We start from the raw sequence: 14,166 nt of genomic DNA, 5'->3' as shown, positions 1-14,166 counted from the left end.
CTAATCAGTTGAACATGAATTCCCAGTACAACACTGCGGCCAAAAGGGCTAATTCAGTCGTCGGCTGTGTAAACGAGAATCTTGAGAAGGAGTGGAGAGATTCTGTTACTGCTATATTTGGCACTGATGCAACTGCTGCCAGAATACTGTGTCCAGTTCAGGCATCCACAATTCAAGGATGATGTTGATAAATTGGAGACGGTTCAGAAAAGAGCCATGAAGATTATTAAAGGTTTGGAAAACGTGCCTTATAGTAATTGATTCAAGGAGCTCAATCTGTTTATTTTAACAACGAAAAGGTTAAGGAGCAACTTAATTATAGTCTATAAGTACCTACATAGGGAATAAATATTTGGCTCTTTAATCTGGCAGACCAGGGTATAACAATATTCAATGGCTAAAAATTGAAGCTAGGTAAATTCAGACTGGAAATTAAGTGTAAATTTTTAACCATTGGAACCGTTTACCAGGGGTTGTGATGGATTCTCCACCAGCAGCAGTTTTAAATCAAGTTTGGGTGTGTTTTTTAAAAAGAGATGTTCTAATTCAAAAGTAATTATTTCGGGGAAGTTTTCTGGCCTGTGTTATACCAGAGGTCAGACAAGATGATCACGATGGTCCCTTCTAACTTTTGGATCTATTAACCTTTTTAGGTTCTGATCCTATAAACATTTAGGCATGGTAGTAACTTATGTGCATAGTTATAGGTAATTTCACTGAAATCAATGAGATTGGTATAGGTAAAGTAATTTATAAGTAACTTACAAACAACTTAACTGTTTGCAAGATCAGGGCCTCAGAAAGGCTTCTGAAGGAGTGGGGAAAAAAGCAGCAACAGTAAAGAGGAAAAAGGATAAATCTTAAATAAATCGTTCACCAAAATAAGATTTTTTTCATATCTATGAGAATGACAGTTTGGCACCCACTGAAACTACCTTTTTAAAAATCAACTTGTGTAGACTTAATTTAACATTAGTAGGCAACTTTAAGAATATCTATTAGTTTGTTTAACTAATAAAGTGGCCCAGCACATACAGAAGAACCCCTTTGATTCAAAACCCATTGTGTATGTCAGATACACTGCAGCATGAATTCTGAGATTAATATTGATTATATATTTTTCTGAATGCTTTTCAGACGTTTCATATTCATGAGATTTTTTAAACTGTTGCAGAAATTACTACTATAAATGACTATATTATCCTTCATTTACTGTATCACAGAATAAACAACTGTCTAGCTCTCTTGTGAAGAATCTATTTTTTAAAAAGTTAACATTTCTTATGGTACCTTAAAATAAATAGTTGCTACTGAGCAGTGACCATACTTTTAGTAATTTTCAGCTTAGTTATTTTAATGGGCATTTGATCAACAGATTTTTAAGGACTGTGAAAAAATGAATTAAAAACAATGGTATCCTGTCCTGTAACATCAAATGGAGACGGTTTTACCAAGTACGTTGATGGGTTGGTCTTCATGCTTTAAGGTTTTTAAAGTTTTACACATTTAAACATTTTAGTGACTTTGTTTCCAGGATATAATACCATTATATATTACCAAATGTATTTCATTTTTCCTGCAATTCTGTTGCAAAGCTATCTCATTATTGCAATTGACTCCTAGGTCACAGAGCTTCGTAGAAGTAAGGAATAAAACATTCAAGTACAGTGAATCTGCTGTAAATAGATGAGTTTGTTTCTCCATGTTAATGAAATTACGAAGTAAATTTGTCTTAAACTCATTCAACAATGTCATGGTAGGAGGTATTAAATGTGAGGCGATAATGGTAAAAAATTGTGTATATCATTGCAACTTGATAAAAAAGTGAATGTATTTACTGTATCAAGTAAATTTCAAGTGTGGTCTCTTTTTTAACTTTATAGATGTGACTTACCTAACAGAAGAGAAGGTAGATGAAATTCTTGAACTGTGTAGAGAGAAAGAGGACTATTCTCCTCTAATTCGTGTCATTGGGAGAGTGTTTTCTAGTGCTGAGGCATTGGTACAAAGTTTCAGAAAAGCCAAGCAGCATACCAAGGAAGAGCTGAAGTCTCTTCAAGAAAAGGATGAAGATAAGGATGAAGATGAAAAAGAAAAAGCTGCCTGTTCAGCTGCTGCGATGGAGGAAGATTCCGGAGCAGCAGCATCATCTTCATCAAGAGTAGGTGACAACACACAAGGAGATAACAACCTACAAAAATTAGGCCCCGATGAAGTATCTGTAGATATTGAAGCAGTCAGACGGGTCTACAGTAGATTACTTTCTAATGAAAAAATAGAAACTGCCTTTTTAAATGCACTTGTATACTTGTCACCTAATGTAGAATGTGACTTGACTTACCATAATGTGTACTCTCGGGATCCTAACTATCTGAATTTGTTTGTAATTGTTATGGAGAATGGTAATCTTCATAGCCCTGAATATCTGGAAATGGCACTGCCATTGTTTTGCAAAGCAATGAGCAAGCTACCCCTTGCAGCTCAAGCAAAACTAGTCAGATTGTGGTCTAAGTACAGTGCAGAGCAGATTCGGAGAATGATGGAAACATTTCAACAGCTTATCACCTACAAAGTCATAAGCAATGAATTCAACAGTCGCAATCTAGTGAATGATGATGATGCCATTGTTGCTGCTTCAAAGTGCTTGAAAATGGTTTACTATGCAAATGTAGTCGGAGGGGATGTGGATACAGACCACAATGAAGAAGAAGATGAAGAGCCCCTCCCAGAATCCAGTGAATTAACTCTTCAAGAGCTTCTGGGTGAGGAAAGAAGAAATAAGAAAGGGCCTCGAGTGGACCCACTGGAAACTGAGCTTGGTGTAAAAACTATAGATTGCCGAAAACCACTTATCCCTTTTGAAGAATTTATTAATGAACCACTGAATGATGTTCTAGAAATGGACAAAGACTACACTTTCTTCAAAGTAGAAACAGAAAACAAATTCTCTTTTATGACATGTCCCTTTATATTGAATGCTGTTACCAAGAACCTGGGATTGTATTATGACAATAGAATCCGCATGTACAGTGAACGACGCATAACTGTGCTGTACAGTTTAGTTCAAGGACAGCAGTTGAACCCATATTTGCGACTCAAAGTGAGACGTGATCACATCATAGATGATGCACTTGTCAGGGTAAGTCATGCAACAGTGTAAAACTTAAACATGCTATACTGTAATAGTAGCTAGAACCCTTCACTACCTCAAAAGCAAAAATGTACTTATTAGTTATTAGGTTTCTTCAAGGTGAAATGCATCATACAAACTTGAGGTCCTATCCTGCACACGCTATTGATGGTACAGTATCATGAGACTACTTTGGATAGTAAGCATGACCCCTCTGATGTTTGCAGACTTTGAACCTAAATTGATAAACATCTTGTCCATTAGTAGTGTGGTATCCGGTATTGAGTGCAGCCCTTGCTACTGGACATTGGCATGCCAACTCCTTTCATGTCTATTGAAGCTCCTTATTTTCCCTGGAACAAACTTTCTTTAAATTATCTTTTGGGGCTGAAATGTTCTATACTTGACCTTAGTCAAAAGGTGAATTTTATTTTTCAGGAGGGAGTTTGAACAAAAGCCATTACATTGAGTTCCACAAAAGAGAGAAGTTTCTCGTTCTACTTTAAAAAAAAATTTTTTTTTGAATGCACACACAATGAGCAAAACTTACATTTTAAAATATTCCTGTGGCTTCATCTAAGTATATTAGTAAACCACAGCTTGTAGGGCAGAAGGAAGGGTGGCTTCGAGCATCTGAAAACTGCACCAATAACCTGCTAATATGTACTCTGACAAGCCTTATTACTCTAAGGATATGGCTTCTTAAATTAAAACTCAGTGTAAAAGCAAAAATTGCTAGAACCGCTTTTGAGCACAAAGGAATTAGTGGGTTATGCAAGTCATTCACTATGAAAAATAGTATATAGTAATTAAATAACATATAATGGAGAGAAGTTATAAGCATATTTTCTCGTATGAATATAACAACTTAACTTTTTAGGACTGGACAACAAAGAGATGAGGTGGGTAGTACTAAAGCCAACTGTAAACAGAAAGGGAGTAGGCAGGAGGACTCCTATCTACCCAAGGTGAAGATCTGTGACAGAACCTTCATTAACACAGCTGTGACCTTTTTTTAAGGTTCGCTTGTCTCAGACCACTTCTCCCCTTCCAAGTCTTTCTGGGTGCTCAGCTACTGTTTACCTGTAATTTCTGTTACTAATAAACTACATTGGTGATACTAAATTTATTTAGTTTATACTGTTACTGAAGAAGCAGAATTGAGAGCCCCCAAGTAAGCTCCCAGTTCAATGTTGTGAGTACATTTTAACTTTCAAACAGCGTGGCTGCTTCTTGGGTGGTGATAAATATGACCAAACTGAAAAGAGTCCTGCTTCAAGTACTAGCACGGAACTTGTGGAGGGAAAATGGCTTTTTTTCCCTTTGAACTCATCTGAGACATTCAGCACCTGAGAAACAGCCAGGTTGTTGTGAAGCTTAACTTTACTCCATGTACCAATATTTTATCATTTGAGTAAGAATGTGCTTAGTGATTTCACTGCTTGTCGGGTTTATAGCTATAACCAAATGTATGGTGTTATGTTTAACCTAATGGGTTATTGCCTAAACTCCAGGTGGCTTCTAGATGCTTAAATTCTAGGGGACAGCAGGAAGCAAAGTACACTTTTTCTGATTATAATACTCTGAGAGAATGGGCTAAAACTAGGTAACAGCCAGTTTCAAAGAAATATTAAACGTTGTAAATTCATGCAGGGAGGACTGATCGGGGAGGAATAAAATATGCAAATATGTGAAAAAGCACTCAAGGCTTATCTACACTTACAGCGCAGCAGCGGCACTGTTACACCGGTGAAGGTAGTGAAGATATTGCCTATGCTGAAGGGAGAGCCCATTGGTGAAGGTACTCCACTTCCCTGATGAGAGGCAGTAGCTATGTCCACGGGAAAAGTTCTCCTGTTAACATAACTGGTGGTTGGGTTGGTATAACTGTCACTCAGCAGTGTGAATAAATCACAGCACTGAGCAATGTAGTTGTACTAACATACATTGGTAGTGTAGACCAAGACTTAGAAGGAGATTGCTTATTGTGGAAGGAAATTAAAATCTTTTGACAAGAACAAAAGAACTGATTTCCCTGCCTACCAATGTTAATCTGAAGAACATGTGCATTTTCAACTGGCTCAGTTTTGATTGCTTTCTAATAAACCTGATCTCAGGTAAGACCAGCGGAATTGAATTGTGGTGTGAGTTAGTTGGGACAAGAGCTGCTGGCCTTTCCTGGAAATAAAGACCTTTTTCTACCATTAGGGAAGTGAAGGTTCATATTTGTCAGGCAAGGGAACTGTGGGTGCCCTCCCCAACAGATACAGTAAGGGATCCCATGTAGGCTGGTGTGTACATGAAGATATCCAATAGACCTAAGGAATACTGTGCAAGAATACAAAATGTAACACCTTGGCCTGGCTCTTATATAACAGCAAAGTCAGGGAAACTAGTTACAACACTTATCTCCTGATACATTACAGTTTGAAATATGAATGGCACCAAATCCCAGTTTTTTCCTCTAAATACTAGATAACACTGCTTTCCTGGTCCAAGGTTTCCACCTTGGTCCATAACAACATAAAAACCCTGGACCAGGAAAACTGTGTTATCTAGTAATTAGAGGGGAAAACTGGGATTTGGGTCACCTGGATTCTATAATATGCCATTGTACCTCATTGTAAAGCATTTTGAGGCCTTTTGACAAAAAGCAATTGCATGAATGCCAACCAAGTATTAAGTGTTCCAGTCTGTATGCAAATATTTATAGGACCCTTCTTATTTCTCTGTCCTCACTGGTATTCAAAACAATTTGTAGTTTAATATCCTTAACTTCCATAATGATCAGGGAAATTTGTAATGTAAGACTAGGGGTGAAATTTTAAAAGCACTTGAATGATGTAGGCTTCTGAGCCCCATTTTCAAAAGTGACTTAGGCACATACAAGCTTGAGTGTGATTGAAAGTATTAGTAAATGGATATTGTTTAAAACAAATAAAAAGTTCTTCACACAGTGCACAGTCAACTTGTGGAACTCCTTGCCTGAGGAGGTTGTGAAGGCTAGGCTTATAACAGCGTTTAAAAGAGAACTGGATAAATTCATGATGGTTAAGTCCATAAATGGCTGTTAGCCAGGATGGGTAAGGAATGGTGTTCCTAGCCTCTGTTTTGTCAGAGGATGGAGATGGATGGCAGGAGAGCGATCACTTGATCATTGCCTGTTAGGTTCACTCCATCTGGGCCACCCGGCATTGGCCACTGTCGGTAGACAGATACTGGGCTAGATGGACCTTTGGTCTGACCCAGTACGGCCGTTCTTATGTAGGATCGCTTCCCTGATTTTCAAACGAAAATTTTCAGATCTGATTAGATTAATAGTTAATTTGTTAAATACTTTATATATAGTGTTTAGTTCATGGGTGAGTTAATGCTGCTGTAAGAATGTTTTTAATACTTTGACTTTTATACATTCAAATTTGCAACTTTCAAGTTAATTTATCTTGGAATTTTTGCATATTATGAAACTTTTATTGCTATGAACACTAAGTGTCTGAGCAACAGTAAGTCATTACATACTCAACAGTCAATAAATATACAGGTTTAGTTAATTTCTTCTTTATTAATTCAGTTCCATATGATGATTCACTTATATGGAATAACTGCATTTGAATAATTAGTTCCATCAACCAGGTGCCTCATAACATCAGTTGAGACATGCAGTAATCATCCCCAAATGTATTGCCTGTGGTTTTATTGATTAGATTAAAATTGAGTTAGGAGGAGTATGTCCGCTTAAGTACATAGAATTAGTTACCTGAAAAAATCTCCTGCATCATTTATTAATAAGTAGCATAAATAACTTTGTTACACATTTGAAAAAACAGACTGCTAGCCACTCCATGATCACACTACTTGAGTACTGTCAAGTAGTGTAAAAATAAAACTTTTCCGACCCACTATTGTATTTTAATATATTAAACTAGTAGTTGAAATACTTCCTAGATAGCTGCTTTAATTTGCTTCTTCGTGGAAGGATGGAAAGGTGGTAGTGATTGTTGTTGATTAGACATACCTTTTATACAAAATTTTATTAAGGTTCCATCTCTTTGCTCAGTCTACTTCCTTTTACCTGTAGAGAAGCTCTTCCACTTTTTTCATCTGTTGGATTAGAATGGACCGCCTCAGAGTCATTACAACTATGAATGAGCAACCTTAATTTCTCTCCAGTTTATACTCCTTGAATGGAATTAAGTTCCACTTGCAGAATCTTTATTGCTGATGGTTCCACACCAAGAAAGAACTCAGCTTGACTAATTCCAGGCTAAATTTGGAGGACTGGCCATTAAGAAAACTGTCCTTATTTGTAAATAGAGCAAATTTGTCTGGAGTCATTAAGGGATAACTATGAAAGTATGCAGTGACACGGTCGTTTTTGGAGTGCAAGTAATACTTAAGAATACCTATGCCTCCAGACTCTGATTCTACTTTTCCTTCAAACTCTAGACCTACTGTGATTGTGCAACTTCCTCCTTATGCTGGATGTGTTCCCACAATCATTCGGCAGAGAATATTGATATTCTGTTCCAAGATTCTGAATTTTCTTCTGACAAACCATTTTGATTTTTAAAAAAATCTAAAAGTAATAGTTATTAAAATAAAACTAATTGTAAACATACTGAATTTTCTGTTTCCAAAATTAAGGATTTGAATAATTTCTATGTTATAAAAAATACAGGACTAGCGTATAAATTGTGCATCTGAGAGCACAAAATGTTCTTTTGCTATTGCATGTCAAATAGTTTTTCCTTTGCCTCCATTGCAGTTTAGATATAGTTCACTGACTGCTGTTAGTGACTGCCGTGGTCTGTTATCCATGCTTTCTACTAAGAGCTGTTTTTCCTGCTAAACAGCAGTTGTCTGAGGGACAAGGTTGACCCTAGAAGCAAATAACCCTGCAGACTTGAATTGAGCTGCCCCAGGAACCTTGCCTAAACCTAACTCAACCTAACCTTGCTCTAACCTAGAGCATATCGTGGAATCAGGTCAGTGACTCAGATGAGCCCACCTTTTTTGGCACTTCTACAGCTGACCTCCTCATGGACCTTCACTGGATATGTCTAAACTGCAATGTAAGCCCAGGGTTTCTGGGACTCAAGTCCTCTGGCCCATGTTAGGGAACCCTGGTCTTAAGCATCTCCATTATATTTTAACTCTGTTAAGGCTTTTCTAAAATGTGCTCGAACCTGCAGTGCACAGGCCTGAGTCAAAGTAACCGTATCCCAGAGTTCCTAGCCCTATCCCCTTCCTCACCAAAATGTGGCTGCTCTAGTCCTAGGACCATGGGGCATTGTGGAAAACTGTACTGCCTGCCCTTCATGTTACCAGAAAGCAGCTCGATTTGTAAAAGGCTTGATTGGTTCTCTCTGCATTGCAAACCTAGGAGTCAATGACAGTGTGCTTGCAGATCATTGATCTGAAAAGAATGAGTTAATGCTGACCTGAGCTGCTGCTGTTCACAATGTAGGGGTGACTTCCATTTTCAGGAGAGTGCATTACATATTATTGGGATAGAGAGGACTAAGGAAGTTGTCACATGGAATTGTAGGCTACTTCCAGCTAACTCCTGGGACCCGAGTCAAGAGAGGCTGTGTCTACACTGCAGAGCAATAGGGCCAATGTTCCCTCTAATTTTTTCCATCCATGCATGGAATAAATTTTCTTATGTGCACTGAGGTATGTGCGCCACCAGTAGAAACAAAAAACCTAGATATAATATATAATATTTAAAAGTTACCATAGGGATAATTACTCAAGCCAGGACAGGTTCGGGATTTTAGAACACACTACTCAAAGAATTAAACGTAAGTGTAAGCGAAATAAAAATTATAAAATGCATAGATCAGTCTAAACACTAAAATAACATTTTGGAATAATAAAATTACAGAGAATATATGTGCATTGCAGGAAGTACCAACTAGTAACAACAACAGTAATACAAGTACACCTCTACCTTGAGATAACGCAGCCTGATATAACACAAATTCGTCTATAATGCGGTAAAGCAGTGCTCGGGGGAGAGGGGCTGCGCATTCCGGTGGATCATAGCAAGTTCGATATAATGCGGTTTCACCTATAACGCAGTAAGATTTTTTGGCTCCCAAGGACAGCGTTATATCAAGGTAAAAGTGTATGTGTTGGGAGGTGACAGACTGTGTGTGTGTGTGAGAGAGAGAGAGAGACAGAGACTGTGTGTGTGTGTGTTTGTGTTTGAGAGAGAGAGATTGTGTGAGCTGGCTTCTGGGGATATCTCAGAAACAGTGCACTGTCTCTTTAAGAAAGGCACTCAGCTGAGAGCCATTCACCATTCAGACTGCAGCAGCTTCGAGTCCTCCTGAGTCAGGCTGTCCCCTCTGCCCTGCTCTGCATAGGTGGGAGGGATAGTTCAGTGGTTTGAGCATTGGCCGGTTAAACCCAGGGTTGTGGGTTCAATCCTTGAAGTGGCCATTTAGGGGTCTGGGGCAAAAATCTGTCTGGGGATTGGTCCTGCTTTGAGCAGGGGGTTGAACTATATGACCTCCTGAGGTCCCTTCCAACCCTGACATTCTATGACCTAAATCCTCTGCGGGGGACAGGGACACCCTGACATCAGCACCCTCCCCCCCACCTCCTGCTCTGCACAGCCAGCAGGAGGGTCCCAGGAGCAGCTTCAGGACAAAGCAACATGGGGGGAGGAGCACCTGAACACATGCTGCTGGCTGTGCACACTCTGCTATCAGCTGGGCAGCATTTAAATCTCTCCTGTGCGGCCGCCAAGCACACAGCTTACAGGGAACACAGAATAGAGCTCACATCCTGGGTCCTGGCTTAACTCGACCTCTGACCCTCCCGCCATGCAAGACCCTGATTCCAAACCTTGGACAATTGCAGTATAGACACAAGGGGGAGTTAGGCTTGAGCCTTGGCTCAAGCACAGACTTACATTGAAGTGTAAACATACTCACTGAGGACTTCCAATCTACTTTATCCATTGCTATCCAGCCAACTTCACTCTTACAGTGTAGTTTTAATTACTACCTCAGTCTGCAGTCTCCTTAAAAATCAGGCTTGTTGAGAAGGCCAATCTGAAATAACATTTAACTTTCATATCAGCAGATTTAATCCCTCATTTAATATAAAATCCATTAATATGACAAGAAAATCCCAGCACCATGCCTGTGAAAAGATAGTGTTTTGAAGGAAATTATTTGGAAACTGTGCATTGTTCCTCGTAACTTCTGTGAATTATAAAACTTACAATACAGTATTTATTGCCAGCAACAGTTTACTCCAAAGCCAACAATACATCATGATTAGCTGTCAGTGAGAAAAAGGATTGGGCAACAAAGAGATGAGGTGGGTAGTACTAAAGCCAACTGTAAACGGAAAGGGAGTAGGCAAGAGGACTCCCATCTACCCAATGTGAAGATCTGTGACAAAACCTTCATTAACACAGCTATGACCTTTTCAGAGTAACAAAGTAGCATCTGTGATATTGACTCTCTAGTGTTCTTAATATAATATTATGAAAATCATTGCTGCATACACTTCATACTTGGTTTAAATATTTATTCTTGCTATGTATTGCAGTAGCATATATGATCCCAGATCAGGACCCCTTATACACATCAAAAAAAAGATTTTCTTTTGTGAAAAGTTTAGAGTCCTAAATTTGAACTGAGACACAACAGGTAGATATAGTGTAGTTGTGGGGAGAACCAATATAAAACTAATATAACTCTATGGGATTTTGCTGCACAAGTACTTAAAAAAGATAGTATATTTCTTTCAAGAATATTTCGATCCTTTGAGACTAAATATGAATTAATTTTTACTGAAGATATGGGAAGCCAAATGGGCAGTCCTTTTCAGCTAAACCACAACTATGTGTACCCTGGGGTCCTGTAAATTTTATATAAAATTTGATCATTCCTCTTTTAGTTCCATTAACCTCTTTGCTTCACTTTTAGGACCCTTCATGCCTTAACTCTTCCCCCTCTCCCCCCTCTTATATATGGTATGGAGCCACCAGTACCCATCATTGCTCCACCAATGATGCTTGCCTTCATTGCCAGTTAGTCAAATTATCCAGAAAACATCTACATACTTTCATGCTGCCCCTTTTGCATGAGAGGAATTCTCCATAAAAATCCTCGAAGCCACTACATTATGCTCCTCCACATTGTACTCCTGGGGAAATTCTGCACCACTGCGCACGTGCAGAATTCATGTCCCCGCAGATTTTTTTTCTCTGCAGAAAATACATTCTGTTGGAGAGGAGCTGCAGTTACGATTTTTGCCCACCAAGGGCTGCTGTGGCACCAGAACAGAGGGCAGCCGGCTCAGCGGCCATAGTAGCCAGCAGCTGATAGGGAAGAGGAGAGGCTGCGTTCCTCACAGCGCCCTGTCCATTAGGCCAGGTGAGGAGGCACAGGATACTCGGGGGATGGACAGAGAGTAGAGTATACAGGGGTCACATAGACTGGGGTTCAGAAGGGTATGTGGGGGGGCAGACTGGGGTGGGAGGCTTAATGGGAGTGGGAGTGCAGAGACACCAAGAACAGGGTGACTGAGTAGGGGTGCAGGGACACATGGGGATGGCAGGAGGTGGGTGCAGGCACACATGGGGACAGAGGCAGAGGTGCCTGACTGAATGGGAGAGACTAGGGATCTGCATGGTGGAGGCTCCCCAACAGTCCCTTTCCCCTATCCCAAAAAACTGTTCCATACTTCTCCCACCCACACACAACAACCCTCAAGGTTCACACCCAGGCTTCTTCCCAGCAATTACTTCCCTCTCCCTCAGCTCCTCTGTTAATCCTGACTTTTCCCCCCAAGCCTTTGCACTGCTTCTGAGGGGTGCAGGGATTACGGTTCTATATTGTAGCTTAAATGAATTATTATTCAAAGTTCTGTATTAATATGCCTACTAATGAATCTATTTGTCAAAAACATTTCCTCAATCTTTTTTGTTGTCAGTATTGTTACAGACATACTTGTTGACAAGTATTTTGAAATAAATGACCAAAATAATTGAAACTGACATGATTACATTGTTGTTTTCACAAATAAGTTTGCAGAATTTTAAAATATTGTGGGCAGAAATTTAATTTTTTTGGTGCAGAATTCCCCCAGGAGTAACATTCATCTCTTCTGTGATGCCTGGAAAACATTTGACAATGGCCAGGCAGTTCTTAAGCTGTGATCACAGTACACTTGTAATTTTCTCACTGTTACCTAGTCCTGCCCCCTCATCTTTATGTAAGTTTATAGGGACTGGGAAGGTGGTCTTGGGTATGTTTGGGGCGAGGTGATTGGCATCAGGGAGGGGAGGCTAGCACAGTTGGGCTAGGACCTCTAGGCACTACTACAATGTAAATAATTTCAATAATAATTAAATTTAGGATTTTTTCCTGTGGTTGATCAGCAAACTGAATGAATGGTGTAATTTGGAATATCTGGGATTATAGGCAAGTATTACTGGCATACATATTTCTGTTGTATGGCAATGGATACAACCAGAAAAATTAAAGTAAGGGCTTGTCTATGCTGAGCTTTTTGTAACAGCATTGAAAAACTCAATATAGTTGCACTGATGCAAACCCCCCCAGTGTAAACAGTGATTTATGCAGGTGTGGGAAATACACTAAGATGTACCACAGCAAGCTACTGCTTACTTTCATGTGTCTGCATAATGGTGTGCATCCCCTGTGCAAAAAACTCCAGTGTAGGTAATCCAGAAGACTAAATATTGTTTATTTTTTATGCCAAAAGAGTACTCCTGATTAGACAGAAAAGTGATGCAATCCCATCAAATATCAGAGGGGTAGCCATGTTAGTTTGGATCTGTAAAAAGCAAGAGAGTCCTGTGGCACCTTATAAACTAACAGACATAAGAATCGGACTGATTCTTGCCTGCATATTTATACCTGCCTCTGGAAATTTCCACTACGTGTCTGACGAAGTGGGTATTCACCCACAAAAGCTCATGCTCCAATACATCTGTTAGTCTATAAAGTGCCACAGGACTGTTTGTCGCTTTTTACCATCCTATCAAATATTCTTGTGTAGAAATGACTGGACATTTCACAAAGAGCCAATTATAGGATTAATGAATTCACACATGTATGAAAGCAATGCATTAGTTTTGTTAAAGAAATTAGTCCAAGGGATTTCTAAGGGTGCTCTGGTAGGTTGATTGGAGAAGCTGGTGAGCCTGATACTCTCAGTTCTTCCCTTTCTGGTTTTGCCTTTATTTTCCTTTTTTTCAGTTTTCATGCAGCTAGACATAGGTATGTCAGACTATTGAATATAATGATTCCTTTAACTGAAAACTGATCTAAAGGGGGAAAAGTGTTAAGGACATTTGTTTAAATAATTCTTTCACCAAACTCTTTTATTGTGAAGAACAATGAGTTACTCCTATTCAAACACATAAATGATATAAAGTCATAAATGATATTCAGTTGACTCTAATGATAATCCCAATTTTTAGTTATTCCGTTGATAAATTTTGTAGTTTATTTGTATTTTATTCTGTTTTCTATTTACACTGTCTTTTTATCTTTCTCAAAAACAAAAACTTTAATAAAAATTCTGAAAGTAAAAGACAGGGCACTAAAGCATTTGTGCTATTGATAAGATATGATAGTCCTCACTAGATACCTCTGCCCGTTTGCCCCCAAATTCATGGCTTACAGAATGCATTTAGTCAGATTCTGGATTTTCATTACCTTCCCATATTTACACTTGTGGGTGACATCTACCAGCCTTTCTGTTTCTCAATTTTTCTTGTATTTGTTCTGTATGCATCATTTTTTCTAGTAAAATGGGTATACTAATGACATGTTTGTATTGACCCAATAGCTAGAGATGATTGCCATGGAAAATCCTGCAGACTTGAAGAAGCAGTTATACGTGGAATTTGAAGGAGAGCAAGGGGTAGACGAAGGAGGTGTTTCCAAAGAGTTTTTTCAACTGGTTGTGGAGGAAATTTTCAACCCTGATATTGGTATGCAATTTAATAACTCTCTCATCTCTATGAAGTGCATGTACAC

At 39.0% G+C, this 14,166-nt stretch overlaps 1 protein-coding gene across 9 annotated transcripts in view; it reads left to right on the top strand.

Moving 5' to 3' along the window:
- Positions 1–14,166, top strand: part of UBE3A (ubiquitin protein ligase E3A) — an 88,578-nt gene that overhangs the window by 60,003 nt on the left and 14,409 nt on the right. For all 9 annotated transcript variants that reach the window (XM_030571017.1, XM_030570984.1, XM_030570966.1 and 6 more), the window contains 2 exons: positions 1,884–3,139; positions 13,976–14,120. In XM_030571017.1, coding sequence (XP_030426877.1) covers positions 1,884–3,139; positions 13,976–14,120 — 1,401 coding nt within the window. The remainder of the gene's footprint in view (positions 1–1,883; positions 3,140–13,975; positions 14,121–14,166) is intronic.

The sequence above is a fragment of the Gopherus evgoodei genome, chromosome 1 (genome assembly GCF_007399415.2).
Source record: "Gopherus evgoodei ecotype Sinaloan lineage chromosome 1, rGopEvg1_v1.p, whole genome shotgun sequence".
In the NCBI taxonomy this organism is placed as follows: Eukaryota; Metazoa; Chordata; order Testudines; family Testudinidae; genus Gopherus; species Gopherus evgoodei.
The sequence above is the reverse complement of the archived record's forward strand: the minus strand, read 5'-3'. Positions and strand labels throughout refer to the sequence as shown.